Source organism: Oncorhynchus nerka, linkage group LG28, assembly GCF_034236695.1.
Source record: "Oncorhynchus nerka isolate Pitt River linkage group LG28, Oner_Uvic_2.0, whole genome shotgun sequence".
NCBI classification, from domain to species: domain Eukaryota; kingdom Metazoa; phylum Chordata; class Actinopteri; order Salmoniformes; family Salmonidae; genus Oncorhynchus; species Oncorhynchus nerka.
In genome coordinates this window covers 76,367,839-76,388,543 of record NC_088423.1, presented here as the reverse complement: position 1 = coordinate 76,388,543, position 20,705 = coordinate 76,367,839, and the positions used below count along the sequence as shown (strand labels likewise).

Genomic DNA, 20,705 nt, shown 5'->3' with positions numbered 1-20,705 from the left:
GAGTGTGGCTGAGGTGCACCCGTGACCGGCTCGGAAACCAGATTGCACAGCGGAGAAGGTACGGTGGGATTCGAGATGGTCAGTGACCTGTTTGTTGACTTGGCTTTCGAAGACCTTAGATAGGCAGGGCAGGATGGATATAGGTCTGTAGCAGTTTGGGTCCAGGGTGTCTCCCCCTTTGAAGAGGGGGATGACTGCGGCAGCTTTCCAATCCTTGGGGATCTCGGACGATATGAAAGAGAGGTTGAACAGGCTGGTAATAGGGGTTGCGACAATGGCGGCGGATAGTTTCAGAAATAGAGGGTCCAGATTGTCAAGCCCAGCTGATTTGTACGGGTCCAGGTTTTGGAGCTCTTTCAGAACATCTGCTATCTGGATTTGGGTAAAGGAGAACCTGGAGAGGCTTGGGCGAGGAGCTGCGGGGGGCGGAGCTGTTGGCCGAGGTTGGAGAAGCCAGGCGGAAGGCATGGCCAGCCGTTGAGAAATGCTTATTGAAGTTTTCGATAATCATGGATTTATCGGTGGTGACCGTGTTACCTAGCCTCAGTGCAGTGGGCAGCTGGGAGGAGGTGCTCTTGTTCTCCATGGACTTCACAGTGTCCCAGAACTTTTTGGAGTTGGAGCTACAGGATGCAAACTTCTGCCTGAAGAAGCTGGCCTTAGCTTTCCTGACTGACTGCGTGTATTGGTTCCTGACTTCCCTGAACAGTTGCATATCACGGGGACTCTTCGATGCTATTGCAGTCCGCCACAGGATGTTTTTGTGCTGGTCGAGGGCAGTCAGGTCTGGAGTGAACCAAGGGCTGTATCTGTTCTTGGTTCTGCATTTTTTTGAACGCAGCATGCTTATCTAAAATGGAGAGGAAGTTGCTTTTAAAGAATGACCAGGCATCCTCAACTGACGGGATGAGGTCAATGTCCTTCCAGGATACCCGGGCCAGGTCGATTAGGAAGGCCTGCTCACAGAAGTGTTTTAGGGAGCGTTTGACAGTGATGAGGGGTGGTCGTTTGACTGCGGCTCCGTAGCGAATACAGGCAATGAGGCAGTGATCGCTGAGATCCTGGTTGAAGACAGCGGAGGTGTATTTGGAGGGCCAGTTGGTCAGGATGACGTCTATGAGGGTGCCCTTGTTTATAGAGTTAGGGTTGTATCTGGTGGGTTCCTTGATGATTTGTGTGAGATTGAGGGCATCTAGCTTAGATTGTAGGACTGCCGGGGTGTTAAGCATATCCCAGTTTAGGTCACCTAACAGAACAAACTCTGAAGCTAGATGGGGGGCGATCAATTCACAAATGGTGTCCAGGGCACAGCTGGGAGCTGAGGGGGTCGGTGGCAGGCGGCAACAGTGAGAGACTTATTTCTGGAGAAAGTAATTTTCAATATTAGTAGTTCGAACTGTTTGGGTATGGACCTGGAAAGTATGACATTACTTTGCAGGCTATCTCTGCAGTAGACTGCAACTCCTCCCCCTTTGGCAGTTCTATCTTGACGGAAGATGTTATAGTTGGGTATGGAAATCTCTGAATTTTTGGTGGCCTTCCTGAGCCAGGATTCAGACACAGCAAGGACATCAGGGTTAGCAGAGTGTGCTAAAGCAGTGAGTAAAACAAACTTAGGGAGGAGGCTTCTGATGTTGACATGCATGAAACCAAGGCTTTTTCGATCACAGAAGTCAACAAATGAGGGTGCCAGGGGACATGCAGGGCCTGGGTTTACCTCCACATCACCCGCGGAACAGAGAAGAAGTAGTATGAGGGTGCGGCTAAAGGCTATCAAAACTGGTCGCCTAGAGCGTTGGGGACAGAGAATAAGAGGAGCAGGTTTCTGGGCATGGTAGAATATATTCAGGGCATAATGCGCAGACAGGGGTATGGTGGGGTGCGGGTGCAGCGGAGGTAAGCCCAGGCACTGGGTGATGATGAGAGAGGTTGTATCTCTGGACATGCTGGTTGTAATGGGTGAGGTCACCGCATGTGTGGGAGGTGGGACAAAGGAGTTATCAGGGGTATGAGGAGTGGAACTAGGGGGTCCATTGTGAACTAAAACAATGATAACTAACCTGAACAACAGTATACAAGGCATATTGAGATTTGAGAGAGACATACAGCGAGGCATACAGTAATCACAGGTGTTGAATTGGGAAAGCTAGCTAAAACAGTAGGTTAGACAACAACAGCTAATCAGCTGGCACGACAACAGCAGGTAAAATGGCGTTGACTAGGCAACGGGGCCAACAGATAAAACAAACAAGCAAAATGGAGTACCGTGATTAATGGACAGTCCAGCGTGCATCAGCTATGTGGCCAAGAGATCAGTGTCCAGGGGGCAGCGGTGGATGGGGCAGGGAAGCTGGACTGGCGAGTGTTATCCAGTTTTTTAAAAACGAACAATGACTAAATAGCTTGTAGCTAGTTAGCTGGTTAGCTTCTGGAGGTTCTTGAGTGTGTTCTAAAAAATTAAAAATAATAGCGATTCCGTATCACATTGGGTGAGGCAGGTTTCCGGAAGGTATAAACAAATTAAAAATCAAAAAGAGATAGAAAGTAAATATGGGTGTTTGGGACGCGGCGATGCAGACGGTTAGCAGGCCTGTGCTAGCAAGCTAACAGTTCGTAGATAGCTAGATAGCTAGTTGTGAAGATCCAGCTGAAAAATGTTCCATTTGCGGTGGGAATCCGGGGAAGAAATCGGTGGATGAAAAAAATAAATAGGTCCGTTATGCTCTGGTTAGAGTCGCGTTGTTCGAACTGGCGAGAGCTTTCCGGGCTGAAGGTTAGCTGATGACCGGTTAGCTGAAGACCGCTAGCATGGCTAGTGGTTTGCTGGCTAGCTTCAGTTGAGGGGTTCCGGTTCCAAGTAAATATAAATATAAATACTTTAGGAAAAATAGCTACATTGGGTGAGGCGGGTTGCAGGAGAGTAATTGGAAGCTTAGGTTTAGCAAAAAGTTTTTAAGGAGATATGCGAAGAAAAATATGTAAAAAAACGAAAGAGATATATACAGAGACACGACACGACAGGACTTACTGCTACGCCATCTTGGAAATCGAGACCATCAGAGCACAGCACTTTGACCCACTGCATTTACTCATAGAGGCGGTCAATACAACATACAATGTCTTTACAATATCCCTATAGAGAACACTTTCAAAGCTGACAGCATTCAGGCACTGTAGAAGATAGCATTGTAGTGGGAGTGTGACCTCTAGTGGTCTGGCTAGATAGCAGTTGGATGTTTTCAATTATTTCACACAGTATGTTGATGTATTCAGTGACATCAAACCTACATGAGACATTCATCAGCACATAATACTTTCACTCAGCAATCCTGACAGCCTGTTTGTGGAGTGGTCACATACAATATATTCAACACCGAACAGTTTATAGTAATCTGATTTCAGAAAATCAAAACAAGTCCAAATGGATTGCTAGACTCTGGGATAGCTAGCGTTAAGGCTCTGATGGCTGTATCTCCACTATGAGGCAACATCTCTGGGTGAACAAAACTATAGATCATGTACAGTATTTATAGGGTACATGAAGGCATAAGGTCTGTTTTGTGGTGGTCTTTATTCAGGGGTGGATGTCCCCTCCCATCTCCTCTCCACCCAGAAGTAGGAGCCAGAAAAGAGGTCTCTGATCTGCCACTTGTAATGAGATCCAGAGGTAGCTGCTGCTGCTCAGACTGGGAGCAGTTAGTTCCCCTCCTCCATCCTTTCCTCCTCTTTCTTCTCCTTATCCACTCCTTCCTGCTTGCATTTTGATGTTGATTTTATTTGCACATAAACTTTATCACATACTTACTATGCACATTCAGGGTAAGGAAAGGAACATCTAATAATCTTCCCACCTAACTACACTTCTTATTCACCCTTCTTTCTCCTCACCTACCCTCCATCCTTCTCCTCACGCCTATTTAATCTCCTCATTCTCTTCCTCCTCCCCCTCCTCTCTGTCTACCTACCATTCCTGGTCTGTACCACATCTGTGACATGTGTAGCAGAATGCTCCCTCTCTCCTGTGCCCCTTTTAGAGAGATCACAAAAGTAGTTACATCGACGGGTACTTCAGGGAGAGAGGGGGGGCTAGGGGGAGAAGAGCCAAAAAGAACAAAGTGCTAATGTTTGTGTATGAGACGGAGAGGGAGAGGCATAAAAAGAGAGACAGACAGAAAGCAATAGAAAGAGAGTGTGTGTGTGTGTGTGTGTGTGTGTGTGTGTGTGTGTGTGCGTGCGTAAGAGAGAGAGAGAGAGAGAGAGAGAAAGAGAATAAGAGAGAGAGAGGGGAGGAGAAAAGGGAGAAGAAAGGGAGGGAGAGGAGCCAGCTGGCGTGGTCTTGAGTCGTAGAGCTGCAGTCTGATATTAGAGACTAGCCACTTCTCAGCCTGCCTCTGTCTGGGCTCCAGACCACACAGCCAGGGTCCGAACCAGACACAGCACACCATAGGGTCTCCACTACAGTCTCTCTGCAGCAAGAGAGAGGGAAGGAGGGGAAGAAGAAGATAGAAGGTTTCAGGGAGATTAACAGTGATATAGTGTCTTTCTTTCTGATCCCTACTTTATTAATCACTCTCTTTTCTATCTCTCTCTCTCTGTCTCTCTCTCTCTCTCTCTCTCTCTCTCTCCGTCTGTCTCTCTCTCTCTCTCTCTCTCTCTCTCTCTGTCTCTGTCTCTGTCTCTGTCTCTGTGTGTGTGTGTGTGGAGCCTCACTGCCTTGCCGGGATAAGTTGCAGTGTAGAGTTTGAGGAAGGAAATAGTCAAAGCTACAATGGGCCAACAGAATGGAGTATAACATCGATTGTTATAAGCATTTTGCCTGGCTGAAAAAGGTAAGAGGCTTTTTGAGGTTTCACTTTCATGCATTTACCTTGCTTATACATCTGTATAGAGGAATCTGTTTTTTGTTATTGTACACAGACAGTGAAATTCCTTCTTCTTGCATACTGGTGATGCATATGGAGAAAGATGTGTATTGTGGAGTTGCTCATTATAACACAGTTGGCAACATTGATAGTATAGACTCACCTGTTTTGACCGTTGAGCTGGAAATTTGTGCGTCATGCTGTCCTAAAAAGCAAAAAGGCAGTAAATGCTAATAGCGTGAAACTGAGAAAACTGGCTTTTATTTACCTTGGTTTCACAGTAACTTTATGCATTTAATCCTAACATGACCCCCATTTTCTCTATAACACAATACAATACTTGTCCACATGATTAATCATGTATTTAATGTAGCAAAAAATGACATTAACTAATTTTCAACTAAATGAGCAGTTACTGCCTTTTTGCTTGGTAGGGCAGCATAGTACTCACCTGTTCTGTTGTCTGTAATTTCTACACCTTCACAGAAAAGGCCGGTATAGGGAAAAGCTCGGGAATTGTTGAAGAGCAACAGGTAGCATTCAATAAAACATGGTAACCAGCTTTCTGGAAAACACTTTGAACTCTCATTTACATGAACATTTTAGTCATTAAGCAAACGATCGTATCTACTTACAGTAGTGAGAGCATACATTTCCATACCTTGTTTATTATCTTGATCGTACTGGTCCCCCATCGGAATCCAAACCTGGCATCTACCAACTGAGCCACAAAGGACCCAACTCTCCCTGTGTTTCTTTACTGAACAGGAATAATATCATATTTTACTAATAGAAGTTTAGTTCATTTGTATTTTTACAGGGACAGTGCACATTAATCAACGATTCAGTAAAAGTTTTCAACCGCATTCCATTTACATTTACATTTAAGTCATTTAGCAGACGCTCTTATCCAGAGCGACTTACAAATTGGTGCGTTCACCTTATGACCTCCAGTGGAACAGTAGTGCATCTAAATCTTTTCAGGGGGAGGGGGTGAGAGGGATTACTTTATCCTATCCTAGGTATTCCTTAAAGAGGTGGGGTTTCAGGTGTCTCCGGAAGGTGGTGATTGACTCCGCTGTCCTGGCGTCGTGAGGGAGTTTGTTCCACCATTGGGGGGCCAGAGCAGCGAACAGTTTTGACTGGGCTGAGCGGGAACTGTACTTCCTCAGTGGTAGGGAGGCGAGCAGGCCAGAGGTGGATGAACGCAGTGCCCTTGTTTGGGTGTAGGGCCTGATCAGAGCCTGGAGGTACTGAGGTGCCGTTCCCCTCACAGCTCCGTAGGCAAGCACCATGGTCTTGTAGCGGATGCGAGCTTCAACTGGAAGCCAGTGGAGGGAGCGGAGGAGCGGGGTGACGTGAGAGAACTTGGGAAGGTTGAACACCAGACGGGCTGCGGCGTTCTGGATGAGTTGTAGGGGTTTAATGGCACAGGCAGGGAGCCCAGCCAACAGCGAGTTGCAGTAATCCAGACGGGAGATGACAAGTGCCTGGATTAGGACCTGCGCCGCTTCCTGTGTGAGGCAGGGTCGTACTCTGCGGATGTTGTAGAGCATGAACCTACAGGAACGGGCCACCGCCTTGATGTAATTTGAGAACGACAGGGTGTTGTCCAGGATCACGCCAAGGTTCTTAGCGCTCTGGGACGAGGACACAATGGAGTTGTCAACCGTGATGGCGAGATCATGGAACGGGCAGTCCTTCCCCGGGAGGAAGAGCAGCTCCGTCTTGCCGAGGTTCAGCTTGAGGTGGTGATCCGTCATCCACACGGATATGTCTGCCAGACATGCAGAGATGCGATTCGCCACCTGGTCATCAGAAGGGGGAAAGGAGAAGATTAATTGTGTGTCGTCTGCATAGCAATGATAGGAGAGACCATGTGAGGTTATGACAGAGCCAAGTGACTTGGTGTATAGCGAGAATAGGAGAGGGCCTAGAACAGAGCCCTGGGGGACACCAGTGGTGAGAGCACGTGGTGTGGAGACGGATTCTCGCCACGCCACCTGGTAGGAGCGACCTGTCAGGTAGGACGCAATCCAGGCGTGGGCCGCGCCGGAGATGCCCAACTCGGAGAGGGTGGAGAGGAGGATCTGATGGTTCACAGTATCGAAGGCAGCCGATAGGTCTAGAAGGATGAGAGCAGAGGAGAGAGAGTTAGCTTTAGCAGTGCGGAGCGCCTCCGTGATACAGAGAAGAGCAGTCTCAGTTGAATGACTAGTCTTGAAACCTGACTGATTTGGATCAAGAAGGTCATTCTGAGAGAGATAGCGGGAGAGCTGGCCAAGGACGGCACGTTCAAGAGTTTTGGAGAGAAAAGAAAGAAGGGATACTGGTCTGTAGTTGTTGACATCGGAGGGATCGAGTGTAGGTTTTTTCAGAAGGGGCGCAACTCTCGCTCTCTTGAAGACGGAAGGGACGTAGCCAGCGGTCAGGGATGAGTTGATGAGCGAGGTGAGGTAAGGGAGGAGGTCTCCGGAAATGGTCTGGAGAAGAGAGGAGGGGATAGGGTCAAGCGGGCAGGTTGTAGGGCGGCCGGCCGTCACAAGACGCGAGATTTCATCTGGAGAGAGAGGGGAGAAAGAGGTCAGAGCACAGGGTAGGGCAGTGTGAGCAGAACCAGCGGTGTCGTTTGACTTAGCAAACGAGGATCGGATGTCGTCGACCTTCTTTTCAAAATGGTTGACGAAGTCATCTGCAGAGAGGGAGGAGGGGGGGAGGGGGAGGAGGATTCAGGAGGGAGGAGAAGGTTGCAAAGAGCTTCCTAGGGTTAGAGGCAGATGCTTGGAATTTAGAGTGGTAGAAAGTGGCTTTAGCAGCAGAGAGAGAAGAGGAAAATGTAGAGAGGAGGGAGTGAAAGGATGTCAGGTCCGCAGGGAGGCGAGTTTTCCTCCATTTCCGCTCGGCTGCCCGGAGCCCTGTTCTGTGAGCTCGCAATGAGTCGTCGAGCCACGGAGCGGGAGGGAGGACCGAGCCGGCCTGGAGGATAGGGGACATAGAGAGTCAAAGGATGCAGAAAGGGAGGAGAGGAGGGTTGAGGAGGCAGAATCAGGAGATAGGTTGGAGAAGGTTTGAGCAGAGGGAAGAGATGATAGGATGGAAGAGGAGAGAGTAGCGGGGGAGAGAGAGCGAAGGTTGGGACGGCGCGATACCATCCGAGTAGGGGCAGTGTGGGAAGTGTTGGATGAGAGCGAGAGGGAAAAGGATACAAGGTAGTGGTCGGAGACTTGGAGGGGAGTTGCAACGAGGTTAGTGGAAGAACAGCATCTAGTAAAGATGAGGTCGAGCGTATTTCCTGCCTTGTGAGTAGGGGGGAAGGTGAGAGGGTGAGGTCAAAAGAGGAGAGGAGTGGAAAGAAGGAGGCAGAGAGGAATGAGTCAAAGGTAGGCGTGGGGAGGTTAAAGTCGCCCAGAACTGTGAGAGGTGAGCCGTCCTCAGGAAAGGAGCTTATCAAGGCATCAAGCTCATTGATGAACTCTCCGAGGGAACCTGGAGGGCGATAAATGATAAGGATGTTAAGCTTGAAAGGGCTGGTAACTGTGACAGCATGGAATTCAAAGGAGGCGATAGACAGATGGGTAAGGGGAGAAAGAGAGAATGACCACTTGGGAGAGATGAGGATCCCGGTGCCACCACCCCGCTGACCAGAAGCTCTCGGGGTGTGCGAGAACACGTGGGCAGACGAAGAGAGAGCAGTAGGAGTAGCAGTGTTGTCTGTGGTGATCCATGTTTCCGTCAGTGCCAAGAAGTCGAGGGACTGGAGGGAGACATAGGCGGAGATGAACTCTGCCTTGTTGGCCGCAGATCGGCAGTTCCAGAGGCTACCGGAGACCTGGAACTCCACGTGGGTCGTGCGCGCTGGGACCACCAGATTAGGGTGGCCGCGGCCACGCGGTGTGGAGCGTTTGTATGGTCTGTGCAGAGAGGAGAGAACAGGGATAGGCAGACACATAGTTGACAGGCTACACAAGAGGCTACGCTAATGCAAAGGAGATTGGAATGACAAGTGGACTACACGTCACGAGTGTTCAGAGAGTTAAGCTTACGTAGCAAGAATCTTATTGACTAAAATGATTAAAATGATACAGTACTGCTGAAGTAGGCTAGCTGGCAGAGGCTGCGTTGTTGACTAAGTAGGCTAGTTGGCATTGGCTGCGTTGTTGACACTACACTAATCAAGTCGTTCCGTTGAGTGTAATAGTTTCTACTGTGCTGCTATTCGGGGCTAGCTGGCTAGCTAGCAGTGTTGATTACGTTACGTTGCGTTAAAAGAACGACAATAGCTGGCTAACTAACCTAGGAAATCGCTCTAGACTACACAATTATCTTTGATACAAAGACGGCTGTGTAGCTAGCTATGTAGCTAGCTACGATCAAACAAATCAAGCCGTTGTACTGTAATGAAATGAAATGAAAAATGTGATACTACCTGTGGAGCGAAGCGAAATGCGACCGGATTGTTGAGTGCAGAAGTTCTGTTCGGTAGACGTTGGCTAGCTGTTGGCTAGCTAGCAGAGTCTCCTATGTTAAGGACGACATAAAACTACACACTCTAAACTACACAATTATCTTGGGTACGAAGACAGCAAAGACAACTATGTAGCTAGCTAACACTACACTAATCAAGTCGTTCAGTTGAGTGTAATAGTTGTGCTGCTAATCGGTAGACGGTGGACTAGCTAACGGTGGACGTTAGCTAGCTGGCTAGCTGCAGGGCAGTGTAGACTGCGTTAGGACGACGAAATACGATAATTACGCAATTATCTATGATACAAAGACGGCTGTGTAGCTAGCTAAGAAGAAATTGATAAGATTAGACAAATCAAACCGTTGTACTATAATGAAATGTAATGAAATGTAATACTACCTGCGGACCGAGTGCAGATGCGACCGCTCGCTCCAACCCGGAAGTGGGGTCCCTGGGCATGCAGAGCAACATAGAACAATAGCACCAAAAGCAACAAAACAAAATGCATAAAAGCAAGTGTTTCCACACCTCACATGCTACAGACAACATGGAAAGCAGCAATACACAGCTGGGGATTATGTTCACAAGTATGATTGGCCTTTAACCATTTCTTAGTTTTTTTGTGAAGGTGGGATAGGTGGTGCAGTTATGCGTGTCTGATGACAGTGGGTTCCAGGCATGGGAAGCTCTCACAGAGAAAACAGACTAAAGGTGCTTTTCCATAAGGGAACTATATCCATAACTCTGCAGGTGATTCATACATGGTACCATAACAGGAACATTTAATTTCCGTATGGTTCAAATAGCTATATGGCTAATCTGTCAATCCATCTGTTGAGGAACTTTTACTGAATTTCAGTGAAGAATGTGTAGGCTAATCTGAGTCTGTGGCTGAATGGATGTTATCTAGGATAGGAGGAAAATATTTAAACGAGTCACTAAATGGGAACCAGATCTGGTATGGTGAGCTTGTGCACCAGGCTTAACCTGTTTCACGGTCCCCGCGGCCAATCAGCAATCAAGATCCCAGTGACCAATCACCAATTAGGGGCAATAAACATGTGTCGGGCGAAGTGCATACTGGAATGTGTGAAAGATCAACACCAGACAGGTCAAGAGGTCATAGTTTTTTATTTTATTTTTTATTTCACCTTTATTTAACCAGGTAGGCTAGTTGAGAACAAGTTCTCATTTGCAACTGCGACCTGGCCAAGATAAAGCATAGCAGTGTGAACAGACAACACAGAGTTACACATGGAGTAAACAATTAACAAGTCAATAACACAGTAGAAAAAAAATGGGCAGTCTATATACAATGTGTGCAAAAGGCATGAGGAGGTAGGCGAATAATACAATTTTGCAGATTAAACACTGGGGTGATAAATGATCAGATGGTCATGTACAGGTAGAGATATTGGTGTGCAAAAGAGCAGAAAAGTAAATAAATAAATAATAAAAACAGTATAAAAACAGTATGGGAATGAGGTAGGTGAAAATGGGTGGGCTATTTACCAATAGACTATGTACAGCTGCAGCGATCGGTTAGCTGCTCGGATAGCTGATGTTTGAAGTTGGTGAGGGAGATAAAAGTCTCCAACTTCAGCGATTTTTGCAGTTCGTTCCAGTCACAGGCAGCAGAGTACTGGAACGAAAGGCGGCCAAATGAGGTGTTGGCTTTAGGGATGATCAGTGAGATACACCTGCTGGAGCGTGTGCTACGGATGGGTGTTGCCATCGTGACCAGTGAACTGAGATAAGGCGGAGCTTTACCTAGCATGGACTTGTAGATGACCTGGAGCCAGTGGGTCTGGCGACGAATATGTAGCGAGGGCCAGCCGACTAGAGCATACAAGTCGCAGTGGTGGGTGGTATAAGGTGCTTTGGTGACAAAACGGATGGCACTATGATAGACTGCATCCAATTTGCTGAGTAGAGTGTTGGAAGCCATTTTGTAGATGACATCGCCGAAATCGAGGATCGGTAGGATAGTCAGTTTTACTAGGGTAAGCTTGGCGGCGTGAGTGAAGGAGGCTTTGTTGCGGAATAGAAAGCCGACTCTTGATTTGATTTTCGATTGGAGATGTTTGATGTGAGTCTGGAAGGAGAGTTTGCAGTCTAGCCAGACACCTAGGTAATTATAGATGTCCACATATTCAAGGTCGGAACCATCCAGGGTGGTGATGCTAGTCGGGCATGCGGGTGCAGGCAGCGATCGGTTGAAAAGCATGCATTTGGTTTTACTCGCGTTTAAGAGCAGTTGGAGGCCACGGAAGGAGTGCTGTATGGCAATGAAGCTCGTTTGGAGGTTAGTACCTGAGGAGAATAGATGAATGGATGGGCAACATGTGTTTTCACTTCAGACTTTGTCCTTCCTCTGGGAGGTACAGTACAGGAAGCACCTGAAATAGACCTGATAGGACTAGACTGGATGCAGTTACGATCAGCCCATTCCTGAATTCTCCTTCACCATCTTGTTGTCATTAGGGAGATGTGATTAACTCTTTGCTGGCTCGTACCATCTGGACCTCGTTGTTACGGGGTTAACTTGGACACAAAATGGCCTGATAGATGATTATATATGAAGTCCTTTTCTTTCTCTTTTACCAAACTGACTTGCTTATTTGGACTTGTTTACGGGATGTTTATGTTGGGCAAAAATGTGTTATTTGCAGCACTTGAAATAGCTGAAGAGAGAATGTATTTGCATATTCTATTGTTCAAAAGATATATGGCTATATGCATACTTTGTCTTCACTTTCCTATGACCCGTGAAGGAAGTTAAACTCCAGCCATATGCTGTGGATTCTGAATCTAAAACAGTTAGATCTGAAGAGGGTTCTTACATAGTCTATTCTTACATAGTCCTCACGGTCACTGCGCCACAAACTTACAATGGTTGTGGTTTAAAAAAGTTTGGATTTCTCAGCAATTTGCTCTAATTTTGTTTCATTCTTTATATGAACGGCTAAGCCATTATTTAGGAAGGCCCGAGGTCTTGCACACTTGGTCGAGAAGCAAATATCAAATTATTAGAATACTAAAAGGTTCAACATCATTTGATGAAAGCTTAAGAAGCATAAACCTCTTACAGAATTCCACACTCACGGCCACAATAGGTTATTTAAAATGTGATACCAGTGCTGTGTGTGTGTGTGTGCTCTTGTTGTTCTCTCCAGAGTCTGAGCTTTCATTTCAGAGAGTCAGGTAGAGCTGACACTGTGGGTAACTCCTCTCACTTCACAGTTGTATTTGTACTGACCACAAATTGACCAGTAGCTGACCACTCCTCTGTAGGTAAACCAGCGGTCCCCTGTGAACGGTGAGACTAACCAAGAACGGTTGAGACGCTTAGAGGGAGACAAAGAGTTCCTTGTCCTCCAGGTAAGATTAGCTTATGGCATAAACAGTGCATGCATGTGTATGTTTTGCATTTGTGTGTTTGTATGGGAGAGAAAAGTGTGTTTCGCTGCACATTAGCATATATTCAGCAGCATACCACCCTGCATACCACTGCTGGCTTGCTTCTGCAGCTAAGCAGGGTTGGTCCTGGTCAGTCCCTGGATGGGAGACCTGATGCTGCTGGAAGTGGTGTTGGAGGTCCAGTAAGAGGCACTCTTTCCTCTGGTCTAAAAAAAATATCCCAATGCCCCAGGGCACACTGCCCTGTGTAGGGTGCCGTCTTTCGGATGGGACGTTAAACGGGTGTCCTGACTCTCTGAGGTCATTAAAGATCCCATGGCACTTATTGTAAGAGTGGGGGTGTTAACCCCGGTGTCCTGGCTAAACTCCCAATCTGGCCCTCAAACCATCATGGTCACCTAATAATCCCCAGTTTACAATTGGCTCATTCATCCCCCTCCTCTCCCCTGTAACTATTCCACAGATCGTTGCTGCAAATGAGAACGTGTTCTCAGTCAACTTACCTGGTAAAATAACGGATAGAAAAATAAGAGTTGTGTTAATGGATATATGGTTCAAATGGCTATATGGCTATTATTTAGAAATTATTTAAATTCAGCTGAAGTTGAATCCCCCGAGTTGAATATGAGCCTACTGATATACATGAGGATACATTACACTGCATTGGCCCCCTTATGTATCAGTCATAAGAGAGGGAGGAAGAGAGAGAGAGAGACGGAGAGAGTTGAATTTGAGCCTACTGCAATACAAGAGGATACATTACACCGCATTGGCCCCTTGGTGCCCTCTATAAAATATAAACAGTAGTATCTCTATCATGTATCAGTCATAAGAAAGGGAGGGAGGGAGAGGAAGAGAGAAAAAGAGAGAGGAAGAGGGAAGGAGATAGAAAGATAGGGTGGCAGAGAAAGATACAGAGAGAGAGATGTAGAGAGAAAGAGAGAGATATATATAGAGAGATATATATATACGTAAATATATGAGAGGGGGGGTGCTAATCCAGTGGTTGGCCTTAATTGCTGTGTTTTTTTGTTGTCAACAAGGGTTAGGTACAAGGGCAGTACTTCTTAAGTGTGTGTGTGTGTGTGTGTGTGTGTGTGTGTGTGTGTACACTAGTTCTCAAGGCTGTTGAGTAAGGGTTTTTATGCAGTCAGGTCCAGACTTGCTGGCTACAACACACCTCTGTTTGTTGGCAGATGTGATGTATTGTTTGGTGTGTATAGGTCTCATGTACACACTACCACATTCCTCCACTAAACTCCATCTGATTGGCTGGTTGAGCCCTGCCTTTTGTAACTGATTGGCTCTTTCGCTAGTTTGTTTTCTCAACTGCTTTATCTACATCATGAGTAGTGCAGAGCCGGGTTGATGGGCTGAACTGAGAAAAACTCCTGAAGGACAAAGAGTCCTTCATTCAGCTTTGGAAATATTTGCACTGTTTAATTTGGCAGTGTTAAGTCTATATCAATGAAGGAGCTGATATGTTGTGAAATGGATGGCAGGCAAAGAGAGGTGATTTGAATGACTTTGAGAAAGTGCATATGGAGGGTGGGGTTAGATAACTCCCCAGGTCTGGAGGAGTAAAGGATGGAGCCAGGGAGGGAGAAAGAGAGTGTGGGAATGAAGGATGAGCAGAGGTCAAGAGGGTTGACAACATTGAAAGAAGGGGTCAGAAATGTTGAAGTATTGCTGTCTACTGGTGTGACTAAGTTTCTACTCCATCCCCCCCACACACACACAGGTAAGCGTTCTGACGGACCAGGTGGAAGCTCAGGGAGTAAAGATCAGTGATCTGGAAAGTTCTCTGGAGGAACACCAACACAAGCTCAACTCTACAGAAGAGATGATGCAGCAGGTAAGGACCTCACACTCTGCTCCTCTTCCATTCATACAAACCTTTGAACACCAACCTTATTTACAGTCTCAGTTTAGACTGGCTTCAGCATGATGTCAACTTCCTCGATTTGTGTGGTTATCAGGTTCACTTCCGTATCTTCCCGTTTCTATTCAAATTGGGATCTGAAAGTCTGCATCACAGCAGTACAACTATTATGCCTTCTCGCTTAGACTGACATAATGAAATTTGCTTTATGTATGACTAGAATGCTTTAAAATAATGCATGTGTGAGCAGGGGACATCCAAAGCTTTCATCTACTACTTTGTATTTTAAGACTAGCACACACACCCATGGCACAAAAGACTCCTCATACAATAGTCTTATATTCAGTCCACTAGCAGACTAGATTTAGACATGCTCTGTCTCCTAGCAGACTGTCTAGACATGCTGAGTCTCATGGCCGACTGCGTCCTAGAGAGGCCAGCTTCCCAGGAGGAAATTCCTCCCTGGGATTCCAGTTAGCCGGGCTCCAAAGTCTCTGACAACCCAAATATTTAGTGTGGTCTGTTCCCATCCAGGACTGATTCTTGGAGTGCAGCGGCCGTCTGCTCTGGTAGGTTTGGTCGTGGTGCTCTGCTCTAGGGCTGGTCTGTCTGGGCATGTGTGCACAGGACCGGGAGCGTAGTCAGTCACACCCCAAACCCCCGGCGTGTGTGAGTGTGACAGAGAGAGAGACAGATCTGTCATAAGTAGAGGTGGTGTGTCCATGTCTCCCACTCCTGTGAGGTGTAGTAGAGTTCAAGCTCAGAGCAGACATGGAATCTCAGTCAGAATCAAGGATCCTCTTTACAACTAAGCTAAGATAACTTCATGACAGCAACATGCATGAAAAGGACTATCGTCAGTCCATACAAACTGGAAACTGAGGTAGGACAAACTTTGTATACTAGTAAGCATTTTTGCTACAGTATATCATCATTCCAGGGAGAGGCTTTCAACTGCTCCAAAGTTCCCCTGAACAAATTCTGTATAGTAGGCCATCTTTGTTAGACTGTCATTAAATGCCAACAATGCATTTAATTTGCTAGCCATTGCAAACTTCGATTCTGTTGCAAAAAGTTTGTTAAACAGAAGCAAAATAAATTAAATGGGGAGGGACCTACCAGCATTTGTTCAAAATAAACTTTTGATTTGCTCCGTTTGTTTCCATCCAACGTTCCAACCCTTTACAATTTTCACCTAAAGTGACATACCCAAATCTAACTGCCTGTACCTCAGGACCTGAAGCAAGGATACCCATACTTTGAAGTTTGTGGAAATGTGAAATTAATGTAGGAGAATAGATATAGATCTGGTAAAAGAAAAAAACGAGTTTTTAAAAATTGTTTTGCACCATCATCTTTGAAATGCAAGAGGAGGGCCATTGTTATTCTAGCCCAGGCACAATTTAGATTTTGGCCACTAGATGGCAGCAGTGTATGTGCAAAGTTTTAGACTGATCTAATGAACCATTGCATATCTATTCATAATGATGTATGAAGACTGCCCAAATGTGCCTAATTGGTTTATTAATACATTTTCAAGTTCATAATTGTGCACTCTCAAACAATAGCATGGTATTATTTCATTGTAATAGCTAATGTAAATTGGCCAGTGCAGTTAGATTAACAAGAATTTAAGCTTTCTGCCCATATCAGATATGTCTATGATTTTTTTTGTTACTTACAACCTCATGCTAATCACATTAGCTCAACCGTCCCACAGGGAAGACACCAATCCCGTAGAGGTTAAACGATAAACAGTTTCCATAATGAATATACCCCTGGTTAACTCTGTACAGCAGGGTTGTTCTGAAGGGCCGGGTTTGTTTCCTTGAGACGTGGTCATTATGAGGCGTTGGACCTGAGCCGCAAATCTCTTATTAGTGACACAGCTCTAATATTTTCCATGTGCACTCTCCCAGAAACCTTAGAAAACAACCCATTTTCTCTTAAAAAAAAGCTACATTTTGAAATGCCCATGGTTGGACTGCCTCAGTGCTTCAGATATTTTCTTTGGACCTTTTTAAGGCTGTGTTTACACAGGCAGCCCAATTCTGATCTTTTTTTCACTAATTGGTCTTTTGACCAATCACATCAGATCTTTTCACATCAGCACTGTTTCAGAGCTGCTCTGATTGGTCAAAATACCAATTAGTGAAAAAAATATCAGAATTGGGCAGCCTCTGAGACTTTTGCACCTGCCTGAAATCAACCTAGTTAGCTGTTGAGTGAAATAGGGACATTCAAAGCAGACTGTTTTTCTGATAAAGAGGGATAATTAGTGGCCCAAGCAAGGTCCTAATCAGCATCATGTTAGATTGATAGCAATCCTCATTTAAATAGGAAGGCAAGTGCTGAGCCTCTACAGCATTTCTAGTTGTTGTTGTATGGCAACTGTGCAGGGTTCTGTGGGCTCTTCATGCTCTCCTCTGCATGATTTGTACTTGTGTGTCTGCCTGTGAGAGGGGCAGTAAAAATAGTGCCCAGAGGCTGTGTATATTTAGCCGTGTGGACAGTGTCTGACTTTGAGAGAACTGAACAGAGCTAGACGGTAGCTTCTTTAGTGTCCAGTGTAAAAGTTCTGTTTGGGCTTGGTGTGGTTGTACAATTTTTTTTCTTTCTTCATTTGCATGATTGGTGATAACAAGTGTCTCCCCTGGTGGCAGGAGCTCCTTAGCAGGACGTCACTGGAGAGTCAGAAGTTGGACCTGATGGGAGAGGTGTCCTACCTGAAACTGAAGCTGGTGGACATGGAGGAGAAACAGATTAATGGAGTAGCAAGGAAGCATAAAACAGAGGTAAACACACACACACACACACACGAGGGGTGATGAGTATAATCCTAAACTTTTATGTATGACTGAGGCGGTTAGAGTTGAGTCCCTGAGACAGACTGTACTGTAGCAAGGCTGATTTTATTTTTTAAACATCTATAGAGTAGTGAAATAATTCAGCTTCCCTGAGGGGGTTTGTTTCACATCCCTTGTGATACTTATATTTAGTGAAGTGAGCTTTGCCAGGAAATGACAGGAGTGCATGTACAAGTCCTGATCATGTTTTGGGAGATATAACAATGCTGCTGACTTTGACAAACACGCTAAAGACAGTAAAATGTACTCCACCCTCTTCCTGGACTACCTAGGAATGAAACTACTCTCCATGGAGTCATGGCTCTGTGTTTTAGTTCAACCTGAAATGTGTGTTTGCTTAAGCCCATATGGTATGTTGGGTTACCTACACCCATCACCGCATGAAGGTAAGGTCTAACATTTTTCCTCAGAACTACTGCAAAACCTGATACAGTTATGTAGTTACTGTCAAAACATGACTTGTCAAAGAGCCTTTGTGCCCCAGAGCACATCCAGTACTATGTGAAGCTATGATGGTTGACTGGGTAAACCTGAGGGTGAGTAGGCCTTAATTCGGCGACAGGTTTTAGTTTTTAGTGTAACGTTTTAGTCAAGTCCTGATGTTTATGAAATCATGACTGGCCTATTGTATGAGCTGCAGAGGCAGGTGGTTTCCAAATGAGGAAACTCCACCCCTTTCAAGCCCGGCTAGCATGACCCTTTAGACAGGAAATTATCCATACCTGTGGTTTGTAATGTAGAGGATATTCAGTACACTTAGTAATATAAGGACATGTGTTGCAATAGTCTTTATGCTCTGGTCATGTACACACTGCCTTCCCTATGACAGCTGACTGGAGAGAATGAGACTTCTGTTTTGAACAGTCCTCTGATGTGCCATGTGTGACCATTCAAGCGTATAGCATGTGTGTGAATATGCACACTGACACTCTTTTTAGGCCTCCCTGCTGTGGAGCGGAGTCCCTTAGCTCATGGTTATATATAGCTGTGGACAGCTCTCCATATATGTCATATCCTCTATACTGGACACCATGTGATAATTCCACAGTCCGGGTATAGCTCTATGGTTGTTACACTCTAAGTATGATAACATGCCCTGCTCTAATGGACTAGACTGTTCCTTTCGTGTGGCAGTATCGCACACACGTGTGAGATTAGGTACCTGTTCTCACTCCAGTAGGTCAAAAGCATATTTAGATAAGACTATTTCACAGGCCCAGAGGGTGTTTAGATCTCACAGCCCTTTGTTTCTCATTGTGGTTCACTCAGACATATCAACCCAAATCACTGCATGGCTTTAAACATTCCATATGTTACTTTATTAACTAAATGGGTGTAGAAAATGTAGGTAGTATATCGTTGAGGAACACCACGCACATCTTTCCCTTTTAATTCTTTTTGGGGTTTTATTTTCTTTATTTCTCTCTTCCCTTTGTCAGAGTGTTGTGAACTTGATTAGTGAGCTGCAGGAGTAGATGTGTAAGTTTCAGCAGGAGATCAATTGCAGGATCTGGGAGAAAACAGGCCAGGCTGACAGCAGCCCACAGGAGGCCAGCCACATTGGGTCCACGGAGGCCCAAAACCCAGACCAGGGGCTCGCCTGTGAGGGTAGCCCAGAGGAGGTACATGACAGAGGGCTGGAGGAGCCTCCTGACGTGATCCCATTCCCAGGCGTGGAGAATAGCTCCAGTACTTCTGAGGAGCAGTGCTGCTGTGGAGAGTGTAGGCAGAGAATGTCTGCATGACCTTTGACCCTAGTCGTCCCATCCCTGTGTATGGAATGATCCCAAGGCTCTGACACTTAGCTCTATGCTTGCACTAAGGAACCCCTCATCACAACTTGTGTAGTTCATGAAACCCAAACCCAATGCTATCCCATGACTTGTGTAGATAAGGGGGTTGCTGCATGCACTGTACTGCATTGTTTAAGAAGCATTTCACTGTGGTGTTTTGAGTAGTTGGCAGATAGAACTCATGGACTAATTGATAGTCTCCAGACTATTTAAACAATCCATTATCTGTTGATGTACATTTGTGACAATGACATGTACAATTTGTAAATCCTTTTATCAATGTCCCCAGGTCATACTTCAAGAGCTCAGACTTCTCAAGGAGAAAGTAGACTATCTTGAAGACCAGAAGTCCCAGTATGAGAGGAGACTCAAAGCAGCAAAGGTTAAACATGTTAGCCTACCTCATCTCCTGTTATGTCTAGACTGTACTAGTAGTGCCCAGATTCCTCTGCTTTCTACAGCTTTCCTAAACTATGTCCAATCTGCTTTTCTGCTAGTTAGAGACGAGTCATTTACAGACAAGTCATTCACAAAAGGTTATTTTCTGAACAAATCTGCAGGCCATTTTCTTCGTAGAAATGGATTTAAATGGTGGTTAGGTCCTTGTCTCTTGGCGATATTACAATACCTTGGTTAACACACCCCATTGCCATACCTCGCTGGCTCTCTACCCCTCAATGTCTCCTTTTCTTGTACTTCATTGCACTATTTTTTAAATATATTTTTTAACATATCTAAATAAATATCTGCTTTAGGTGCATTTTTCTGCACCTACTATTACATCTGCTAAACAGTTTACGCCACCAATAAACTTAGTCTCCAACAGTTTTATGTGGAGGTTTTTATGAGTGTTGACTTTGTCTTTCTATGAGTATGTGTTTTTAGCTTATGCATGCTCCTGATCTTACCCTGTTCCCCTATCCCACACAGGCACAGATAACAGACCTCCAGCAGCTCCTGCTCAGTAAGACTGCAGAGATAGACACCCTGCACGCACAGCTCCTGGCCAGACCACTGTCCGCTGAGACCTCCGAGAAAGGTAAGCACTTCAAAACTCTATTCAGGGTTTGTTATTCTGTAATAATACAATATGTCCTTTGTTGGTGACTAGCCAATAGGTTTTTGTCGGTCATGGATCAATAACATGCTGCGACTGCCGGTGAGTGGTGCTAACAATGGTTCTCTCTCCACCTTGCATTTCCACTGTTGCAGGATATGTACAGGAGAAGGCTCAACAATAAGCACAAGCCTTAACACTATTTTAACTACTTTAAAACACTGCTTCAACATCTTGTCCCTTACATGAATTCACTCATTCATACCCTGTTGTGGGGCTCCAAGAAAATCAAACCCAGGACTTGATCTTGGCTTCCTCGGTCTGGTAACATTTTATGAGCTCATGTTCTTCAGCTGAGT

General features: G+C 45.6%; 1 protein-coding gene across 8 annotated transcripts in view; it reads left to right on the top strand.

Annotated features, from left to right (window-relative positions):
• The first annotated feature begins 4,309 nt into the window (after window positions 1-4,309).
• Window positions 4,310-20,705, top strand: part of LOC115113678 (liprin-beta-2-like) — a 31,122-nt gene continuing 14,726 nt past the window's right edge. Inside the window, exons 1-6 of one of the 8 annotated variants that reach the window (XM_029641603.2) lie at window positions 4,310-4,829; window positions 12,622-12,708; window positions 14,489-14,602; window positions 17,293-17,424; window positions 19,579-19,671; window positions 20,220-20,328. In XM_029641603.2, the coding sequence (XP_029497463.1) occupies window positions 4,782-4,829; window positions 12,622-12,708; window positions 14,489-14,602; window positions 17,293-17,424; window positions 19,579-19,671; window positions 20,220-20,328 (583 nt within the window). In that variant the 5' untranslated portion in view covers window positions 4,310-4,781. The other 7 variants (XM_029641602.2, XM_029641604.2, XM_029641605.2 and 4 more) reach the window with 7 other exon arrangements.